This window comes from Megalobrama amblycephala, linkage group LG6, assembly GCF_018812025.1.
Source record: "Megalobrama amblycephala isolate DHTTF-2021 linkage group LG6, ASM1881202v1, whole genome shotgun sequence".
NCBI lineage: Eukaryota > Metazoa > Chordata > Actinopteri > Cypriniformes > Xenocyprididae > Megalobrama > Megalobrama amblycephala.
The window spans coordinates 21,306,408-21,329,786 of NC_063049.1; the positions used below are offsets into that span (position 1 = coordinate 21,306,408).

The window sequence follows — 23,379 nt, forward strand, 5'->3', positions numbered from 1 at the left end:
GAAGCGAGTCCCTGATGAATAGTAATAAAGAGAGAGGGAGAAAAACAATGGGAAAAGAGCACGGAAGAAGATGTGATGAGATGTTAAAGAGATGTTATGGGTTCAATGCAAGTTAAACTCTATCATCAGCATCTATGGAATCATGTTGATTACCACAGAAGATAATTTTATGCCATCCCTCAGTTAAAAAAAAATAAATAAAAAATATTGGAGCTGTATTATGCCAAAGTTACCGGCGTTACACGGTCATAAAATTGATCTGAAAAATGTAATATAAATTTTCAAAGGCAAGGTCAGTGATCTCAATAGTCCTATTTTAATATAATATAATATAATATAATATAATATAATATAATATAATATAATATAATATAATATAATATAATATAATATAACATAATATAATAACCCAAATCTACAAGTGCCTTACTGTAACAATGATTTTTGCTTATTAAAAAAAAAAAACTAAACTAAAATAAACTAAACTAAACTAAAATAAAATAAAATAAAATAAAATAAAATAAAATAAAATAAAATAAAATAAAATAAAATAAAATAAAATAAAATAAAATAAAATAAAATTCCTCATAATACACTACAGCCCTTTTTGTGGCTATTATTTTGAAAACCATTTGTATTTTTTAAACTTTTTAAAAACTTTTTTAAAAAAATAGACTCCTGTTTTAATAAAAACCAAACCAAACAAAAATAAAAAATAAAGTATAATAAAAATAACACAACAAAATTCTAAGGGGTCAAGTCTAAAGTATCTTCCATTGTAAACAACATCATGCCACATATACTTTCGTCATTCCAGAGCATTTCTTTAAGGTACCTTGATCAGTTAATTTACCCTGCAACCCTGGATGATTTGATGAATATCAATGATACTCGAATCTCAAATACATGTATACACCTAAAACAGAATGACGCCTCTCAATCTGAACACACACAACAGAGCAGAGGTGTCTGGGTGAAGTATGGTCCTCGGGCATGTTGGCATTTACGACAGCTGTTTGTCAAGATGGATGTCTGGGCCGTGGACCCTGAGAGCGATGTCAGGTGTTAACACAACACAACAGCTGTGAGCTCTACCAGAAGCCCACAACTCAGCAGCATCCTGACACAAATACGACACACCACTTAAAGTAACACCAAAAGTAATCAGTCTCATTCTGTAGGCCTGGTGTAGCACCTAACCCGAACGACATCCTGCCAGAATCAGAAATCTCAAATCCGTCTGTCTGTTCACAAGCATTTAGAGACTGCAAATAAGTTTGCAAAAGAGGGACGGGAACTTGTTCCTTAGTGTGTTCCTTAGAATGTGGATGTGCAGAAGGCATGAATGAGCAAAACCTCACCTGGATGTATTCTTTGTTGCTGTCCTCATTGGGCGTCCATGCGTTGTCTTCGAAGTTAAGTCGAGCCTGTCTTGGAGACCATCGGCCATCATAGAAGCTGGATGATGCAGAGATCTGATCATCGCTGATCTTTCCTGACTCCATGCCAAGAGCATTACTGCAATGGAAATCTGAGGAACACACAGAGTTTTCTCAGAATGTCCTCATATGTTGTCTGTTTTATAAAGACACCCTCTTAAACAGCTTCAATGTATTTACCTACTTCTTTGTTACTAGCAAACCACATTTTCAAATTGGTAGCTAAACCAACAACAACAAAAAAACACTTACTGTCATTGACCTCCTTGAGAGTCATGTTGTAGCGGGCAGAGAAGCCATCTTTGGCCACGGCCATGTCCGTATGAAAGGACAGAGAGAGGATACCAGTGGACGACTGTATTTCAGAGGGGATTTTCGTACCACAGTGTCGTCCAATCAGAGGTCCCACTGCAATACACACAAATGTAGGAAATGGTTTCTCAGTGCTGGGATGTGAATTGGTCTCATTTTGCTCCTAAGACTAGACTGGTAATTCTTTATATATGCATACAACCTATAAAACAGCACCTCTCCGAATTCTGGGATGTTTGTCTGTCAGCAGATGTATGTGATTTAGTTTGGTCATGCTCTAATGCTGTAGAGAGGCTGCTGTCTCACAGTAATGAATCCATCCTCCACCCTGACACACACACACACACACACCCACCCCACACACACGGAGTCGGAGGATGGGTGAAATAGCCTAGTATCAATCAAGTACATTGATTTTCTTCTCTTTTGGAGAGGAAAGGGCTTTAATACTGCAAGTGCTTTCGAACGGTGGGTTGAAATAACTCTCTCTCTCGCCTCTGATGGTGTTGATGATCGAATCAGGAGGCTATTGATCACAACTTTGATAAGGACTCTATATGTGTATATATGCTGTATATATATATATATATATATATATATATATATATATATATATATATATATATACAGCTATGGAAAAAATTAAGAGACCACTTAACATTGATTTCTGAACTTGGAGTGGTCTCTTAATTTTTTCCATAGCTGTATATATATATATATATATATATATATATATATATATATATATATATATATATATATATATATATATAGTAAAATTAAATTGTTTTTCCACTATATTTTCATTTCGTAAAATCATTTTTTACCATGTTTTTCATATGTATATAAATAAATTCAATTAAATGTAAAAATAGGCTTCCTTTTCATGGCAAAATATATTAAATATATTGAAAATATTCTAATATTAAGATACGGAAGAGGATTAGGGCCAAGCAATAATAAAAAAAAAAAAAACATCTTGAGATTAAAGTTGTTAAATTTCGAGAAAAAACTCGTTAAATTTCGAGAAAAAAGTCTAAATAAAATGTTGAGAATAAACTCGTTATATTACGAGAAAAAACTCGTTAAATTTCGAGAACAAATTCGTTAAATTATGAGAAAAATGTCGTTAAATTTCGAGAAAAAAGTCGAGATAAAATGTTGAGAATAAACTCGTTAAATTATGAGAAAAAAATCGTTAAATTTCGAGAACAAATTCGTTAAATTATGAGAAAAATGTCGTTAAATTTCGAGAAAAAAGTCGAAATAAAATGTTGAGAATAAAGTCATTCAATTACGAAAAAAGTTGTTAAATTACAAGAACAAATTCGTTAAATTATTAGAAAAATGTCGTTAAACTTCGAGAAAAAAGGTCAAGATAAAATGTTGAGAATAAAGTCATTAAATTATGAGAAAAAAATCGTTACATTTCAAGAAAAAAGTCGAGATAAAATGTTGAGAATAAACTTGTTAAATTACGAGAAAAAACTCGTTAAATATCAAGAAAAAAGTCGAAATAAAATGTTGAGAATAAAGTCATTAAATTCTGAAAAAAAGTTGTTAAATTACAAGAACAAATTCGTTAAATTATGAGAAAAATGTCGTTAAATTTCGAGAAAAAAGTCGAGATAAAATGTTGAGAAATAAAGTCATTAAATTATGAGAAAAAAGTCGTTAAATTACGAGAACAAATTCATTAAATTACGAATTTGTTCTCATAATTTAACAACTTTTTTTCTCGAAATTTAACGCGTTTTTTTCTCGTAATTTAACAAGTTTATTCTCAAAATTTTATCTCGACTTTTTTCTTGAAATTTAACGAGTTTTTTCTCTTAATTTAATGAGTTTATTCTCAACATTTTATTTCAACTTTTTTCTCTAAATTTAACGAGTTTTTTCTCGAAATTTAACAACTTTAATCTCAAGATGGTTTTATTTTTTTATTATTGCTTGGCCCTAATCCTCTTCCGTATTAAGAAGACTCTATTTTAAACAAATATATTTTTCATAAGGCAAATGAAAATTATTTTGCACAATTAAGCATATTTCCACCATATGTTCATAACAGTAATGCTTAAGAATTAAATACCACCACGGCAAAGAAACACATTACAGTTTAAATAATGTCTTTTTTTTTCAAATGACAATAATGAATATGATCTTGGTAAAGCTGGTTATACTTAAATATACTGTTGTGTTTTAGTGTCTACAGTTATAATGTGTATGATTATATGCGCATGTACAATGCTCCAATATGAAGCCTTATCCAGAGGCAGAAGGGCGAGGGTGGAGGCAGCATGGGGGTCTCAGGGCTAAAGCATTAATAAGACAGCTGGGGGAAAAGAGCCTATTCCACAGCGCTCTGTTCCAGACAAGGATTAAATCCTATTGCAGTGTTATTCACGCCCCATTTTCACTTTCCTGATAAAGGTTACCATGGCTGCTGTTACCCCCCGTCCCCCGTCTCCTCCACCCCTCCGTGCGGAAGAGTAAGGGTGCCATGGCTTTTTGGCCCCGCCTGGCGCAGATAAGGCAAAGCAAGGCCCTGGGCTCCGCTTTCATCTGCCAACGCTCGATACTAAAATAGCTCCAGCGGCAGCCGCAGTAACAGCATGACAGCAATGCGCCTGAGCTTCATACCGGCGGAGCAGCTAGCGCAGTGGCCAACGGACTGGTGGTGAGTGTCACAGGGTAAGAGCGAACAGCTGTATAGACGGTGGATAAACCAAACAGATGGCCCATAGTGTGATAGTGAACGGTATGTGGATTAGAAATCATTAAGTGACCAAATTATGTACGGCAGACATGCAACATAATGATCTCGAAGCAGACAATGAGGTCAGAGGGAAATGGGAAATGCAATCCTCTTAAAGTCACGGGTGGTCTGGACTTTGGAAAACTGCGGTCTAATCCAAACCCCGACTGTAAATCCAAACAGAATTCTTCGGGATTACAACATCTAGACTCACCCTGCGGGAGGCCGTCCCACACCTCCAGCCAGTCGTACTTGCACTCGCCCTCCGAGCCCTGCAAGGGGTCGTTCTCCAGGTCGAATGTCAGGAAGGTGAGGGTGACGTCCATGTGAGGAGGGACGACGATGATGAAGGTGCACTCTAGATTGTGGGGGTATTTGTCAGGGAAGCCGGGCGACTCGATCACACCTGACGGACTGGTGAAGTTTCTGGAACAGTCGGAGCCTGGGGGAAAGAGAAATCAGAAGATACATGAAGACAGCAGCTGAAACACGCTGTATGTGTGAGACATGACGGTTTTGTATTGACCAAAATGTCAGAGAGTGGACTTGTTCTGGAGGGACAGCAGAAGCACATTACTTGATTTCTTGTGTCAATCGCACACAAAGAACGAGACACACTCGGTTAGCTCTCTGAGAAAAACATATTGATGTGAACGAAAACGGGAACATTCATCAAAGTGAAGCTTTAAATCTGTGCAGAAAAATACTTCATCTGCAAAAGTGCTAAATTAGAATGATTTCCCATCCCTGCAGCTGCTGTCAATATTCATTTACCGCTACAGTCGGAGATAGCGCTCAGTGTTTCTCATGCTGCACGTTTGCATCTAATAAAGGAGGGATTTCTGTGAAACAGACAGACTTAGTAACATAGTAGCGCTCAGGGCAGCACTGAGCATATTAAAGGGTTAGTTCACCCAACAAAGAAAATTCTGGCATTAATTACTCACTCTCATGTCATTCCACATCCTTAAGACCTTCATTCATCTTCGGAACACAAATTCAGATATTTTTGATGAAATCCAAGAGCTGTCTGACAATTTAACCACCACTTTCAAGGTACTAAAGACATTGTTAAAATAGTCGACATGACTGCAGTGGTTCAACCTTAATTTTATGAAGCGACGAGAATACTTTTTGTTCGCCAATACCAAGTCGGTGTTCTGATGTTGAACCTGGACACCAGAAGAGAAGATATTGTTGAATAAAGTCATTATTTTTGTTTTGTTTTTGCTCACAAAAAGTATTTTCGTCACTTCTAAAAGTTAAGGTTGAACCACTGCAGTCAGGTCGACTGTTTTAACAATGTCTTTAGTACCTTTCTTGACCTTGAAAGTGGTGGATAAATTGTCTATGGAGGAGTCAGAGAGCTCTTGGATTTCATCAAAAATATCTTAATTTGTATTCCAAAGATGAACAAAGGTCTTACAGATGTAGAACGACATGAGGGTGGGTTATTAATGACAGAATTTTAATTTTTGGGTGAACTAACCCTTTAAGGTGTCATCTTAGGACATGATGTTGTATGATATGCATCTCAGTTTAATGTTGTGCCAGTGCTGTATAAGTAAACACTATCTCATTATCTCCAATTTTAGCATTGGAAAGTCTGATTCATTCTAGTGAATCAATTCATTTGGATGGTTCTTGTAATAAACAGCCTCATTAAAAGGTTCACCAATTTGAGTCCCCTACATAACATATTTTAGTCAATTACTATAATTTTGACCAAGTTATATATATTAATTTTCTGTGATCACATGTTGTTTAAAGGTAGGCCAAATTGTTGTATTGTTCAGATGTTTTTATTCAGGAATCCAAACTTTGTATATCAGACTTAAAATGCAGTCATATTTGCCGTTGTTCAACAAATATTTTCGCAGTTGAAATAGGGTCATTTAACAGGAATCCACGCAATCGGGAATTTCACATGCGTTTTTTCCACACAGATTTTGCAACGGTTTTAAGTTGGTTGCACTGATTTACGGCATTGTTTGAAAGTGACTTCTGCTGTGCTTCATGCATTGCTACGCAATTAACAATGGACCTTTTTTGTATCTGTACCTTTTTGTTTTACATTCCAAGCTCATTCTGCTGAGCTTTTTGGAGCTTTACAGTATGAATCACCAAACTATTTAATTGTATGAAAAAGAGCAGCTTGGACATTCTGCTAAATATCTCATTTTGTGTTTTACAGTACAAAGAATCGTAGTTTGGAGCAGTATGTAAATGATGGGATTTTCATTTCTGGGTGAACTATCCCTTTAAGACTGTTTAGTAAACCTGTATAGTTTCATGCTGGTTTTAAGCCTGTGCTGGCCAGTGTTCGGCTTTGTATCACAAGAGTTAGTAGTGCTTCTTGTATGCTAACACATGCACAGTCATGCTTCACCTTCAGCTGTGACACACGTCCTACACACCAGCCTTTGACACGATGCACAGCACGTTCACGTGTAATGTCACCTCTTCAGAGGGATGCAGAGTCACAGAGCTCATACTAATGCACAGAAAGGCACACCTCAACACACATGCAGTCAAGCACATTGAATCCCATGATATCCTTTCTGTAATCTCAAAGGTTCTCTGTGTTTGAGGCACAGGAAGTGCCACTCAGATTATTTAAAAAATAAAAGTATAGATGAGAAAGAACTTAAAAGAGATCAGTTGACAGGGGCTGTGGGGGCAAAACATCAGCGGATCAGAGAACAAACACTCAGTGATCTGTGACTCTTAACTCCTCAATAACTGAAATGCTTTAACTATTTCTGTGCTTGCAGAGCAGCTGCGTGGGTACACAGCATACAACTGCACAGGCCGGGAGTGACAACTGTGTTTCACACAACCTCAAATCACCTATACACATATCTTCCTTCAGTCCCATTGCAAAATTAACAGAGCGCTATTTAAAGTACTAGAGCCGGAGACAGCAGTATAATGTCTGAGGCATTAATGACAGGTCAGTGACCCCATGTGGACGTGTTCAGACCTGTCCTTGAGACCCACAAAGACGCTCTCATGCACAAGAGTCTGCTGGATGCTGCAGTTCAGAGGTACATTTTTTTTAGGTCACCTCAGATTAAGAAATAAAATTAAATTGAGACTTTATTTTTCTAAAAAAAAAAAAAAAGCTTACTAGAAGACACAATTGAGATTATTTAATTGTAATTTATTTTTATCATAGTAAGTGTTATTTAATTTTTTTTTATTATTTAAAAAATATTTTTAATATAATTATTTATTTAATAATTATTTGTTTATTTATTAAAATTAATTTGTATTATTATTAATTTTAAATGAATCTCAAGTGTGCATTTCTATTTTCCTCCCTGACATCCGAATACCACATGAACATTTATTTTTCATAATTCTAGCTTTATATCTCACAATGTGGCTTTGTTTTATTAAGTGCATTCCTGTAGTGCAAACCCATCCACATGGGTTTGATTTCCTGCGCATACAAGCAGTGATAGAAATGTATACCTTGGGTGCTATATAAGTTGCTTTGGATGAAAGCATCTGCCACATGCATAAATGTAAATGTTTATCTCTTTTAAACTTCATCTCACAATTCCCTGCTGACAGCATTTTCAGGGAGGTTAAGATGATAGACAAGGATGCCTGAAGGGTGTAGAATGGCCTATGCTCGTGCACCCGCTCAGTGTGGGCAGCACACAGGAAATCGGGGCCTGTCTGGCACCCTAGCAGCTGAGAGAGAGACAGGTCCCAGAGAGACAGCAGGCCAGGGTTAATGTTACACCCTCCTGCACTAATACAGCACACTACATCTGTTCAAGTCCTACATGTTTGCGCATGTATGAATGTGTCGGATTCACATCCTCAGCAAAATGGTCATGCATTTCCTCTAGCACCTGCTTGCACACGTCATGCGTTGAATGTTATTTCTCTTCAACACAAACTCTCTTTCCTTATTGTTTCTCCCATTTATGCAGTGATCAGTAATAACTCATTACATACAGTATGTCTATGTGTCCCTTATGTAGCCCCGCCCCTTTTCAGCACTGTGCTCATTGTGTTCTGTCTTCTGGTTTGTATTTCCACAGCATGAAGGTAAGATCTTACAGATTTATGAATGAGCCACTCGTTTTAAAATCTTCCCCGTCTACTGACATTTGTTATGACATCCGATTCAAACATTACAATGCTCGTGATAACTTTCGTTAACTCTACAATAAGTAAATTCTCTTCACCAGCTAGTTACTCATCGACAGCGATGCCATAGAAATATACAGAGCTGCCGCAAAACGTTTCACCAATGAGTCTATTTTAAAGTCTTTATGGTGATTACCATGAGTTTTCTCATCACATACATCAAGTATGATACAATACAAATCCGAAACCAAATTTAATTCCACAAAGGTAAAGAACAAGATGGCTTGGAAAAGTTTCATTTAACTATCAATTTTGTTTCATATGTGTTTCTCCTAAAGGACATTATGTATGTGATAACATCACTTGGCTTCCAGACTATATATAAGATGTGAAGAATTAATTCCATTTGTGATTTTTTCTTTTGCCATCGCATTTTGGTTTCCTCCATTCCTTGACACTCTAATACCAGATAAATACAGTTGCGTGAAAGCATCCAGACTGGCGTGTTCCCTCCATTACTGGGTCAGATGTGCTGTCAGACTCCCTTTACCCTGCAGTGGTGACGTTATGCTTTACTACAGCTTGTTTTTCGGATAGGCTGTGTGTGTGCGTGAGTATATTAGAGCGTATGAGACCCTGCCAGTCACGCGCTGACCCCTCGTACTCACGCCACCTCAGACAGACAAACAGTATGCCAGACCCCCGCTGAGCCTCTACTGTACTGGGCTCCAGTATGCATGAGTGACCCCGACGCCATCAGCATTTTTGTTGGCTCTCATTAATTCATGTTTGTGAGCATGGTAAAAACAGCCAGCCCGCAGAAGGATGGGGAAACTCTCCCCCACCCCTCATCCAGTAGGGGAAAGCCACGTCTGGACAGTGCGTTGGAGGCTTAGCGCCGGGATTGGCGTGCGTGGCTGGGTCTGTCTGTGGCTGGAGGGAAATCGGGGGGCTGTTATTAAGGAGCGTTGCTGGGTAGAATAGGAATGATTGTCATGGATGAGTGAATGGTGTGTGTCTGTGTGTAAGAGAGATTATATTTGTGAGGTGTGCTGGCATGATTTTCATCTATGCTGTAATGCCATACACATACATGAGCAATACGCTGATGGCAAATAACCAAGGAAAAGAACTAAACAAAACAAAAAAAAAACATTAAAATAGTCCATATGTCTTGTGCACCATATTCCAGTTCTATCATAGCCAAATGGTAGTTTAACAGCCAATATACACTAAAGTTCAAAAGTTTGTGATCAGAAAGGTTTTTTAATGTTTTTGAAAGAAATCTAATTCTCATCAAGGTGGCATGTATTTGATCAAAAATACAGTAAAAACAGTAATATTGTGGAAATATTATAATTAAAATAAATGTTCACAATTTGAATTTATTTGAAATAGAAATCTTTTTTAACATTATAAATGTCTTTACTATCACTTTTGATAAATTGAATGCATCCTTGCGAAACAAAAGTATTAATTTCTATAAAAAACTTATTTGCAAACTTATACAAGACAGTTTATATATATATATATATATATATATATATATATATATATATATATATATATATATATATATATATATATATATATATATATATATATATATATAAAACTTAAATCTAATCTTATATGTTAGTGCATTCCTCACAAATCTATCATACTTGAAATATAGTGCACAAATCTTATGGATTATGTTTGCCATTTTGTCCGTTTTATGGAAAAGTGGAGCATAAAATCTCCACTTTTGTGTTCCATTAAAAGCATAAAAGCATATGGGATGGCATGAGGGGTATAATGACGAATTTTTCAATTTTTAACATACTATGCCTTTAAGTTAAATACAAATCCTGTGCTGCACTGTCTGATTTCCTTGGTTTTGTTAGTGATATTTAACAGATTGATATTTCACAGCATTTCATTGCTGTGATCTGATTGGTGAGCGTTCCAGGGCACCAAAACATCTGTAGGGCAGTATCTCCATCCATTAGCCTCTTAATTCTAACAGTAAGGGATGCAGTCATAGGCGACCATCACTATAGCTATAGGGCAGTTGTGCTGTGAGCTGTAATTCGCTATTCTAGAACTCCACTGATAAAGAGATGATTGGCTGAGAGTTTTTAGATTGTAACCGTGGCAACAGAATCATGTGGTTAAATGTATGGTTGAGTAAACTAAGTGGTTATTATGAATGAGGTTCAGATGTAAGTCAGTATGTAAGGTCACTGGGCTTTCTTACACTCTGAATGCAGCAACTTAACAACATTATAAAGATGGCTGTTGTTGGCCATTTGAAATCAAGTGTCTGGTTTGGGGTGTTTTCCCATGAGCCATCCCTACTGCGCACATTAATTTTGCAAGATAGGAGTCCAGACCGAAGCTTCAGACAGCTGAAGAAATAACACATCATTTTGCTCTCAAGGGCAAGGGCTGAAATCTCAGAGCTTGGTGGCACAGGTAGCTGTTTTGCGGTTCAAGGGCGACAAGATACTGATTTCCTGTGTGCAGCAGGAGGTGGAGAACTGATGCAGTGTTTCTTCCCAGCAGGCTGTGCAGCATACGACGGACACACCTCCAGGCTGTGTATTTACCCAAGATCCCTATCACTGCTAGAGAAAACTGCCCTGGCCACGCCAGGACACGTCCAGTACATTCACCAATATAAATAAACAACACTTACACTCTGGGATTCTGGGATGTGTTCCAATTGCTTCTGTTTTGTAGAATTTTCCTTCTATTTTTCCCTCTCTTTTACTAAATGTTCCTTCTTTGATCTATATATATATATATATATATCAGGGAAATGATGCAAGTCTGATTCAAAGTCATGATTGCTGCATCCAACTATATATAGGTGAAAAACAGTATGTGACAAAATAAGTATGTCCGGACTCACAGTACTCTTTCATAGTAAAGAGTAGGCAAAAAGTACCCGGATGACCTACTATTTCCAACGAGATTCTGAAGTATGTATATGATGGACACTTTACTATCCCATGAGGCCACGAGAGAGGATTTGTGAATGACAGTAAAAGTGACAAAACTGATGCTGGTACACTGTAAAAAAAAAATTTCATGATTTGTTATCATACATTTTTTTCTTTTGTAAAATCAACTTAGATAATTAATGTGGTTCAGATAACATCATATTTTCTGTTGATTAAACTCAAATTTTTCATTTAAATGAACTCAAAAGTTTAAGACAACCTGTAACTTTTTTAAGTTAAACCAACGATTCTTTTTTACAATGTAGGTCAAGTGATAATGACAATATGGTGAATGTAGTACATCCAGATTATATTCATACTACACACATTCATACATAGAATGTTCTTTTTTAGCCGTTATGAAGTAATTACTACCTACTTTACCTACCTGCTTTAAGAGAGTATGCGATTTCGGACGCAGCCATTGTATTCGAAAACAGCAGACAAAAAGTAGGCTACTACTTTTGCCGAGATTCTGAAGTGCACATTCGATGAACACTTTACAGTGTCATGAGGCCACGGGAGAGGATTTATGAATGGCATTGAAGCGATGCAACTGACACTGATAGGTCACATGACAGTAACAACATGGCAGATATATATCCAAATTTTATTCATACTACCCATATTCACACTATATAGAACATACTTTTTTAATGGTAGTGAAGTTCGAATTCAAATCTAGTACCTACTCAGTATGTGATTGTCTCTACTAGCACTACTCTTCAAATGATCAGAGGATGTGTATTACTGACAAATAGAGGTGTTTATGAGGTAATCATTGAGTTATATACAAACACACTTTTTCAAATTCATCAAAATTCGGTCCCCAAAAAAATCTCTTTGTCTTTGTTTATGAACACGCACACATCCACACGCACACTCCCACACATTTTCACACGCATCTTCTGAGTATAATGAGATCTTGTTAATGCCATGGCAACTGCGAGCTTCCACACGCCAACGGGTCTCATCATTATTGCTTGTTTATGATTAAAAAAACCTGCGACCTGCCTGCCGTTGTTATAGCGTTCATCACTGTCTCTGTTCATACCTCTGCGCTGTGTTAGCCAGGTTGCTATGGAGCTCTCACACTATCAGATCACACTCAACGGATTGTGTCATCACTTCCTCCGTAAAGCGGGAGGTGTGGGGCTTCTGTTCACGATAAAGCGTTTGCTGATATCTCTCAGCGTTGGATGCCTACACTAATGAGCGAGTTTAGCTTGTCATCTGACTGGTGGATCTCATTAAGGATGTGATTTTGTATTTCAGCCCCTCAGAAGCAACTGTCACTCCTGGACCCTCCAACTGCACACTACTAACTGGTCATTTCCGACCAATGTCTTCCACCAGCTTCATGACAGCTGCTCTGCATGGCTATCCCAGTACACTACTGCGGTGAGCTAAGAGGAAAGACCATCACACATGTTGTGTTAGTAACCCCAGCTGCCCCCAGGCCTCAGGGGAGGGTAGATCAGGAGTCAATTAAAGAGACATTCCCGGAATGCTTTCAGAAGGTTGAAAAAGGAACAAGGGATGTCTCCACGCTGTTTATTTTGCCCGCCAGCAGCCGCCTTGATCTGAATTTGTGCCGGTGCATGTCGACCGGGCTCCATGAAGGAGAGAGAAATCATACAGTATAAGAAGGCACCAGGGGTCAGCTACAGTTAATCTGGTTGCTCAGAGGACACACAGACTATAGCGACGAAATAACCCAAAGAGATTTCCCGGCAAAAATTGTTCTCTTTATTTTTTAGCAGCAATAACGTATTTGATTATTCTATTTTGATAAGTAATAATTAAAATAGAAATTATGTTAAGTTACGGCCAATTGCACAGACCACCAGTAACATCGAGGCACCTGGCAGTGTGAATGCCTACTAGCGACCACAGTTGTGCAAAATTCGTAATTGATGAACTTGTATCCGCTTAATTTATGAACGTTAATCAATCAATCAATCAATCAATCAATCAATCTATCTATCTATCTATCTATCTATCTATCTACAACCTAAATTCCGGAAAAGTTGGGACGTTTTTTAAATTTTGAATAAAATCAAATGAGCCAATATTTTATTCACAATAGAACTTAGATAACATAACAAATGTTTAAACAGAGAAATTTTACACTTTTATCCATTAAATGAGCTCATTTCAAATTTGATGCCTGCTACAGGTCTCAAAAAAGTTGTCACGGGGGCAACAAATGGCTGAAAAAGCGAGAAATTTTGAGAATATTCAGCTGGGAGAACATCTAGCAACTAATTAAGTTAATTGACATCAGGTCTGTAACATGATTAGCTATAAAAGGGGTTGTCTTAGAGTGGCAGAGTCTCTCAGAAGTAAAGATGGGCAGCTGTGAAAGAGTGCATAAAAAGATTGTGGAATACTTTAAAAACAATGTTCCTCAACGTCAAATTGCAAAGGCTTTGCTAATCACATCATCTACAGTGCATAATATCATCAAAAGATCCAGAGAAACTGGAAAAATCTCTGTGCCCGTGGTCTTTGGGCCCTCAGACGACACTGCATCACTCATCGGCATGACTATGTCAATGATATTACTAAATGGGCCCAGGAATACTTCCAGAAACTACTGTTGGTAAACACAATCCGCCGTGCCATCTGCAGATGCCAACTAAAGCTCTATCATGCAAAAAGGAAGCCATATGTGAACATGGTCCAGAAGTGCCGTCGTGTCCTGTGGGCCAAGGCTCATTTAAAATGGTCCCAACTTTTCCGGAATTCGGGTTGTATCTATCTATCTGTCTGTTCAATTCAATTCAATTCAATTCAATTCAATTCAATTCAAAAAGTTGTCTGTTTGCAACATCAATTAAAATTCAAATTCAGAAACTGAGATTATAGTAACCCACTGCATTTGAACCAATAACCCATCACAGCCTTTCCCTCCAATCCATAAAAGCCATTTGGAACTTGTCATAAATGGCAATCCTTTCTTCCTGCTTCTGAACTCTCCAATCAGAACCTTTCCCTCCAGTTTACAAAAATGAATCCACACCTTTCCACCAAGTAATAAAACTGGTGGGCTGTCAATGACGCCACACTGACCAATGGGGACTCTTCCCTCCGACTGACTACAGCAAATCAACACTTCTCAGGCAGGTGGGATTTGACACATTGCAGCCCATGCTGCAAGAAGTAGTGGGTAGATAAAGGAAGAGATGAGCTACGTGCTTCTGTGTGAAAGGGAGAATTTGTGATACGTGTTAAGAGAGACAGTTACATTGACAAAAAAATCCTGCTTCCTTTACAGGCTCAATGGACCCACATGAACTCTTCCCATGCTGTAAACGCTGTGTTAGTACAAGAGCTAGAACAGAAAACTATTGCTTAAAGCACACAGGAGAGATGCATAAACAGCAGGTGAGGCTTTGACACTGCATTGTTTCTGATGAGCTAAATCCTGCTGGGTAGCACACGCTTACCTGTCTTATAGATTTCATAGCGCAGCGAAAATCCTGCCCCCTGGTGGGCGTAGTCTGAGACGAATTTGATGTGCAGAACGGGGCCTGAGGAGATGATCGCAGGGGGTGCGATGTTACTGCAGTGCCTCCCCAACAGATCCGCGGTCTCTGAGTTACCATCCCGGATCTCAATGAAGTCATACCTATGCAGAAAACCAAACACCGAGATGTTTATTCAAGAGGTCGAATGCATATAACCACAAATTAAAAATGTTTTTTCAAGTTGTGTCTTTCTCTGAACTGGAATTGACACCAGATTGACAGTTGTGTGCTAGAAACACTGTCCGATACTGATAATTATATCCATTATGGTCGATAACTGATAAATGGCCACTATTAAAAATGGATACAATTTTGCCCAATAAATAAAACACTAAAAATTAAAAATAGTCCTTTTAACTGCTACAAGTGAACTTATGCATCACAACATTATAATGTAGAGTATGAAAAATGGACTTTGAGATTTGCAAAAGATTGCATTTAACAGTTTTTGTAAATTAGTAGTGTTTTTAAATATTAGCTTCAAGTGACAGCAATCTAAATATAAAAATAGATGAAATGGGCATGAAAATCCAATATTGGCCGATATATCCACTATATACTGATACCGATAAATAAAACATTGTACATCCCCAATTTGAGGTCAGTCCATCATATAAGTCCCTTACAGAAAGGTATTCCAAGATTTTTGCATTACTGTACAGTACTGTACTGTACTGCAGACACACAACACAATGTGTGTTAAAGGTCCGCCTATTCTGCCACCTCTACATAATGAGTTTTGTCTTTCTTTGTTTTGTTTTGTTTTTTTCCTGTTAACTCTCGAAACACGAACAGCCTTGGAAGAGAAAATCACAATGGGATTGAGGTTAAAAGGTGTTTAATCTCAATTAACTATGTCAATCATACACACCTTACACTTTCTGCCAGGTTACTAAATACATTCTTTCTCTGAAAAGCTTTTAAAATTTGACCTGATGGTAGGTAAATTAAAAACAGCTAGAGAATGACTAAAAAAAAAACATCCAAGAGAAGGTATATTATCTGCTTTGAAAGGTGAATCAAAGAGTTTCTTTTTAAAACAACATAACAGCCAGAAGTGATTCTGGGTCCAGCTGGCAGGCAGCGAGGGTAAAAAGTGCTGCTACTTAGCACAGCGCTGTCGTGTTAATAAGGCTGAGGTTTATGTAGCTGTACTAGCAGAAGAGCGTGACTTCACACAGCATGCTGTGCCTCATTTAACCACCAATTCAGCAAGCCTGTGGACCCTCCGAACATCTGTACCCTTCAGCGCTAGAGAGTCATTGTCTAAAACACTGCTCCAACTCAAGAGACGAGTGCACAGACAGAGAAATCAATGAGCCTTGAGTTGGAGAAACTATGATTTCTCGCCTCTGACATATTTATTCAGTGTGGTGTATTCCTAGAGGACAAATGCATTGCTCTGTCATAGTTTGGGAGGTTTAATGGAGTTCTCAGTTATGATTCATTGATGTACCTACTCAAGTCTCACAGGTTTCTCCTAAAATTCCTTAAAAGACATGAAAACAGACACAAATGAGACAGTTGTTGACATACAGCAATACTGTCAAAAAAGATATAGACTAGAGTTGTCAAAAGTACCAACTTCGGTACCAATCGGTATTGCTGAGCGGATTCATAAACACCTCTGATTGGCCAATGTGTTCACGTGCTCATCTGATATGTCTGTGATTGGCTACAATGATCAACGCACGGGAGCGTTTGAAAGAACACAGAAGTGTTTGAATTAGAAAGCGGGAGCATTTGAAAGCAGGCGTCTATAATCGGACTGGTCCACGATAGACGGCTACTTTCAAACGCTCCCGTGTGTATCTGTGTAAACGTTCAGAGAAAAAAACGTCATTGATGTCTATTTACAACATGTTTTTACAGCGTTGATCATTGTAGCCAATCACAGACATATCCGATGAGCTGTGAACACAATCAGAGGTGTTTACGAATCCGCTCAACAGCGCTCAAAGCGTCACATTTTTTAAATTTCAGTACCGACTTGGTACGGAAGACGGTACTTTTGACAACTCTAATATAGACACCATTGTTTCCTTGTTGAGTGCTTGTCGAGCATTTTAAGGTGATAATAGGGTCATTATTCTTTCTTATGGGTTTATTTGCACTACCGTTAAAAAGTTTGGGTTCTGTAATATTTTGAAAGAAGTCTCTTATGCTCACAAAGGCAGCATTTATTTGATAAAAATACAGTGAAAACACTAATATAGTGTGATATTACAACTATTTAAAAGAACTGTTTTTATTTTAAAACATAATTTATTCTTGTGATGGCAAAGCTGAATGTTCAGCATCATTACTCCATTCTTCAGTGTCACATGATCCTTCGGAAATCAGTCTAATATGCTGATTTGATGCTCAAGAATAATTTCTTATTACCAATGTTGAAAACTGTGCTGTGCTACTTAACATTTTTGTCGAAATAGTGACACGTTTTTCCAGGGGGTTTTTTTTATTTAAAAGGCATTTCTTTGAAATAATTTGTAATGTTATACGGTCACTTTATTTTGATCAATTCAATGCATCCTTGCTGAATAAGAAAGAAATATCAATTTCTTTCAAAAAATCTTACTGACCCCAAAACTTTAAACTGCAGAGTAGCAGAAAAATTCAGAATTTACTATAATGGAATTCAAATTAAACTTGCCACGATTCACAGGAAGCTGGACTAGAATCGGATTTGGAATTAACCCTTAAATGCATGACTGTTTCACCAATCATTCTTACATATTCGGGTCTTTATCGACCCGGATCTATATCTAACACGGAAGGATCTCTACCTGTCGCGATAATATAAAACTCCTTTGATATTAGAGTAACAATTACAGAAGAATAAAATAAAGCTTGTTTTGTTAACTTTTGGAGCTTGAAAGGGCTCCGTTTGAGCAGATGTTTTATACCATCATCACTGTCCTCATCAGAGCTCATTTCCCAGTAATTTCAGCAAATAATGGGCTAGTTTTATGTTTGAGGTCACGAAAATGAGCCCATTCGCGATCTCAAATGTATTCTTAAAACTATATAATTTTCAACATCTTCAAAATCAATATTTCACTCGCTAACAGCTTCACCAGATCCATCCAGTAACAGTTACAGTAATATTTGATTGTGTTCAGTACTTGCTCTGCAGTAAATCGCTGAGCCATTTCATGTTTTTCTTATTATTTCGTTTTCTGTCTGAATGAGTCGTCACCTCAGCATTGTGTATCAGATATTGCCATCTTGTGGAATAAAGGTGAATTACACTTATTCCATCATCTAAGATTCAATTATTGTTTTGCAGAAAAAATATACATACACTCATACATACCTCGGGTCGTTAGCGACCCTATACAATTTTTACAAAAATTGAATACATAAATAGGCATTCTTTTATAATTTTATGATTTTTTTCTTGTTATATTCTTCATAATGAATTGATTGAGGAATACCAAGAAGATTGATGTCTAACTTTAAAAAAATGAATGAGGAGGAGGGTAGTGAATGAAGTCCCGGGTCACTAAAGACCCGAGGTATGCATTTAAGGGTTAAAGGAAATAGAATCGACTGAATTCAATAGGTTGCACTGCATTCTGGGAAATTGTGTTCTTCCATCCTCATCCATAATTTACATAAAAAACTGTAAAGCTTAAAAAACTTCTTTAAACTTTCCAACTTTCAGCTTTCAAAATTTGTATTGAGTATACTAACATCTTCCTTCAACAATTCCTTCAACCCTGTCTGTTTGCCTTCTATTTGACAGGTTGTGAGGTTCACTGAATCTATAAGAGTAAAAAAGGATATCTCAGGAGCCGAAGGCACCAAACACTCTCCAATCAAACATTTGCACAGCCCTTCTCAGTGCCTCTGATAACATGTCCCACCTCAACACGCACTTCTGTCTCTTTCCTCAAAATGACAGGACACTCTGTGATAAAGGATGAAAACATGACAGCGAGAAAGATGAAAGCACAGAGGAACCATGTGACAGACGCCAGCAGCTGTCTTTAACCAGCCTAAAACACACACAAGCACTCTCAAATAAACGTCATGACACATAAAACACAACCACACAAACACTATTCTGTTCTTTTTAGTGAACTTTTAGGTGCTTTTCATTTCAAATTAGTACAGAGTTAAAAGTTACTCTCACTTTTTCTCATTAATCATAGTCACCAATTAACTAAGGCACAAACCGTCCTACAAAAACAACATTCACCTAGCACTGAGGACACATGCTGTGTGGGACCACTGCAGTCACATGGGCGGCAAATGACAACACAAACACTGGCTTGTATTTGCTGTGGATGTGAGGGTAATTCGATTTTCATGGATCTTATTTCTGAATATTGTTACCATGGTGAATCTGTTTGGGGTGAGAATGCTGCCATTGTTGACCGACCTAAAAAATTGTCCATACTACGTAAACACCACATTTTTTGTGTGTGTGTGTATCAAAGGCTGATTCTGTTTTCTCTGTTGGCCACTTTTCCACTTGTTTTTCTTTTGATCGGCCTTGTTTTCACTCTTACTTTACACCAGCTAATTAAGGTAAACACAGGCTTTGGCACCCTGAGCTTGAGTATGTGTGTGTGCTCTCTAAATGATGTGTTTGACCACAGCAGAGCAAGTATCTGCAGATGTACCCCTCCTCCACCATCAGAGCCGCATGCTAATTGCCTTTCACGCGTTGTATCTACTTTTTCACACTTGCAAAAACTTATCAAGCATCAGACGTCCCCTGCAGATCCAGGCATCTGACAGGACAAAATCACAAAATTTGCTGACACAATGTAAAATGAGATTATTTTGTGTTTGACAGCAACATACTGTAAATGAGAGTCATTAAAGGATTAGTCCACTTTTAAATACACTTTTCCTGATAAATTTACTCACCCCCATGTCATCCAAGATGTTCATGTCTTTCTCTCTTCAGTCGAAAAGAAATGAAGGTTTTTGAGGAAAACATTACCAACAGATTGAAGGTCAAAATTACAGTTTCAGTGCAGCTTCAAGGGCTTTAAACGATACCAGATGAGTAATAAGGGTCTTATCTAGTGAATCGGTCGGTCATTTTCGGAAAAAATACAACCGTTTATGCCAAAAATATCGCCTTGAACGTATGTTCCGCTTCCGCATTCTTCATAACGCTTACGCTGAATGTTCTACGCCTTCCCTATTCTACTTATGGAACGAACGCGGCGCCAGTTTCGTTTTTTCCCATAACTTGAATAGGGAAGGCGTAGAACATTCAGCGTAAGCGTTATGAAGAATGCGGAAGTGGAAAGTACGTTCAAGGCGATATTTTGTTTATAAAGCATAAACGGTTGTATTTTTTTCGAAAATGACCGATCGATTCGCTAGATAAGACCCTTATTCCTCGTCTGGTATCGTTTAAAGCCCTTGAAGCTGCACTGAAACTGTAATTTTGACCTTCAATCTGTTGGTAGCCATTGAAATCCACTGTAAGGAAAATAATCCTGGAATGTTTTCCTCAAAAACCTTCATTTCTTTTCGACTAAAGAGAGAAAGACATGAACATCTTGGATGACATGGGGGTGAGTAAATTTATCAGGAAAAGTATATTTAAAAGTGGACTAATCCTTTAAGTTTTTAGAGCCTGCCCTCATTAGAAAAACATACCTGTGGGAACGTTTTTGCGAGTTGCAAAATACCTATACGTACATATCACTGCAGTTTCAATGTGAAATGTCCACTGAGTGGCGCTAAAGGCATGTTCATTTTTTTGCCGGAACAAGTCATTTCACTCGGCGGCCATCTTTGAAGCACCTCTCGGGCATCCTGGGCATCATGCAATCTCTTTGAATGGGGAAACATCAAATTCTCCAAAACTGTTCGCTAACCTTACGATTAAATTTCATATTTGAAATCACCAATGAAATCTAACAACAACCGGCTCATAAATTTAGTTTCTAAACGCTCGAATCATGACAAAAAAAAACTATTTTTCAGGCTGGATCAAGCTAATGCACATGCGCAGACCTAAATGCGCGTCTCTTTGGAGGCGCGCGTCTGATTGTTTCTATAGAAACCGGTGATTCTAACGGCTGCTGAAGTGACGCGATGACTTTACCAGTCGGCGATTGGCTCTTATTTAGAAGGCGGGACTTATTCCGCCATATTGCGCATTACACTTTCTCCCATTCAAAACAATACGAGTGACACGTCTTGTGTTATTCTATAGTCTTTGTTCGTACCCAAGGCTTCCTCGTCCTAAGTCCAACTCCGTATCATCTGAGCTACGGAGCGAGCTTGATATGTTAGAAAAGCGAAACATATGGAGTTGGTTAAAGCTTAAAACGATTAAAAGCGCTAGCAGTTTTACTGCCTCTAGTGTTCATTTCTGTTGGAAACGTATTTTTGCGACTCACGAAAACGTTCCAGGTACGTCTTTCCATGAGACCAGGTTAAGTTTTTAGTAAAAGTGAAGGTAATTTTTACACCATCTGTGGGAGTTTTTTGTTGTTGTTTTTTGAGCGATCAAATGGGTCGGACATTTGCTCAACTAACGTCAGGAGAAGATGGGATAAATGTTTAAAACTTGTTCTGTCATTATTTTCTGTTTCCATTAATTCTGTTTGGAGGCATTAATGGAAATCACATACCCCACCTTTAAGATGCAATAATTGAATCATGGAATTGTTTTTCATTTGACTTTTTAAATTGATTGTTTTTTAACCAGATAAAACATAGAATGCTGTCCAATTATGTCAGTAAATCTGGATGTTTATTACAAAATCAAACAATCCAATGTACAGAATGAGAAGTTAATATTCATTTTGAAATTTGCTAGAGATTACCTCTGACAGTGTTAGTACTGTGTTGTATTACATTGCATCCCTAGCTAAATATAATAAAACGAAACAAATTTTCATAAAAGACAAGAAAATGTTGTGTTTTGCTGATTTTAAAAGATGTGTGTCCAATCAAAACTCTATGGTATTTTGCTGGTATAAGCTCATTGTGACTTGGTAGAAGCTAGTAAAATTAAACAGATGCCAACATGGACAGGTTGCGTAGCTTATCCTCATCCTTTAAAACAATAAAAAAAAAAAAAAAATGCAAGGTTAAAATAAGACCCAAACTACATTAAATATGAGTAATGTTTGGTACCGTGTTGATATCCAAAGCAAAATCTGGGACTTGATGGACAAAATCATTTTAAAAACCATAAATGTTCTGCTTTGGCATGTTTTACTGTAAATAATTGGCTTGTTAGGTTAAACAGTCCTCCACTGGATTTCATCTTTATTTTCATCAATAGCTTTCAGTGTAACACTTTTAATAACACTTAGATACTAGACAGCTACAGATCAGCAAACCCACAACTAGGTCTAGAATGAAATATAATTAAAAGATATCCCAAATTTGAAATATCTCAGATGTTTTTTTTTTACTCTAGATGAATAGATTCAGATTTACTCCAAGCGAAGGAAGTCTCGCCTGCTTGATTAAAAGTGAATAATCACAGGCTTTGTCTAAAAACCTCAATCTTACCCAGCGGAAGAATTAAAATGCTGTAAGTGCCTCTAAAATAGTTCAAGAGCATTCCCAGACCGTGCTCAGAGCTATCATTTGTTTCATTGTAAAACCAAGAAAGGTATGAAGGAAGAAATAGAAGTAAAGTTGTTGCTGCAATTTGAAATTTCAGAGACAAGTCTGGGACAATGGCTACTGAATCTTCCATTATACACCCAGTTATACTGGAATATTGTATAATGCAAGAATAAACACACCAATCTTTCTCATGCCTAAGACCTTTTGGCCTGTAAGCCTAGCAAGCCTGTAATGGTGATAACAGATATGCCTGTACTCTGAGAATGATGTGATATGTGTGGGAGACCTGCGTGACCCCCTTGAGTCCTGTCCGGCTTCACACCATCCATCGATTCTTCATTAAAAGCGGAAAACAGGCATTGATCAGAAGGACCCCTGGGGAGCCGCACGGAGCGATGATATCATCCGCTACTGTTGGCCTCACTCGAGAGGAAATGTAGCTGTGAGGTTAGACACATTCATTTGTCAAATCTATCATGGAAAAAAGACCCATGTGGAGAGACAGTGAGGGAAACTGCTGTGTAAAATTGTTCCTTTCAAAGACATTCACGTCAGTCACGAGCAACTAAGAGGCTAGTGCGTACACACAGGGCTAGCATACTGTAGTAACACTACTGTCCCCCGTGAGGTTACTACAGGAACAAAGGCAGCTGTCTCCGCTCCCCAGCTGGAGACGGTGGGGT

General features: G+C 37.7%; 1 protein-coding gene across 3 annotated transcripts in view; it reads right to left on the minus strand.

The window, feature by feature from the left end:
* The window catches only part of nrp2b (neuropilin 2b), an 87,825-nt gene that overhangs the window by 48,356 nt on the left and 16,090 nt on the right, over window positions 1-23,379 (minus strand). For all 3 annotated transcript variants that reach the window (XM_048193359.1, XM_048193358.1, XM_048193360.1), the window contains exons 3-6: window positions 15,053-15,234; window positions 4,721-4,948; window positions 1,692-1,847; window positions 1,362-1,531 (exon numbers count right to left, since the gene is read on the minus strand). In XM_048193359.1, the coding sequence (XP_048049316.1) occupies window positions 1,362-1,531; window positions 1,692-1,847; window positions 4,721-4,948; window positions 15,053-15,234 (736 nt within the window). The remainder of the gene's footprint in view (window positions 1-1,361; window positions 1,532-1,691; window positions 1,848-4,720; window positions 4,949-15,052; window positions 15,235-23,379) is intronic.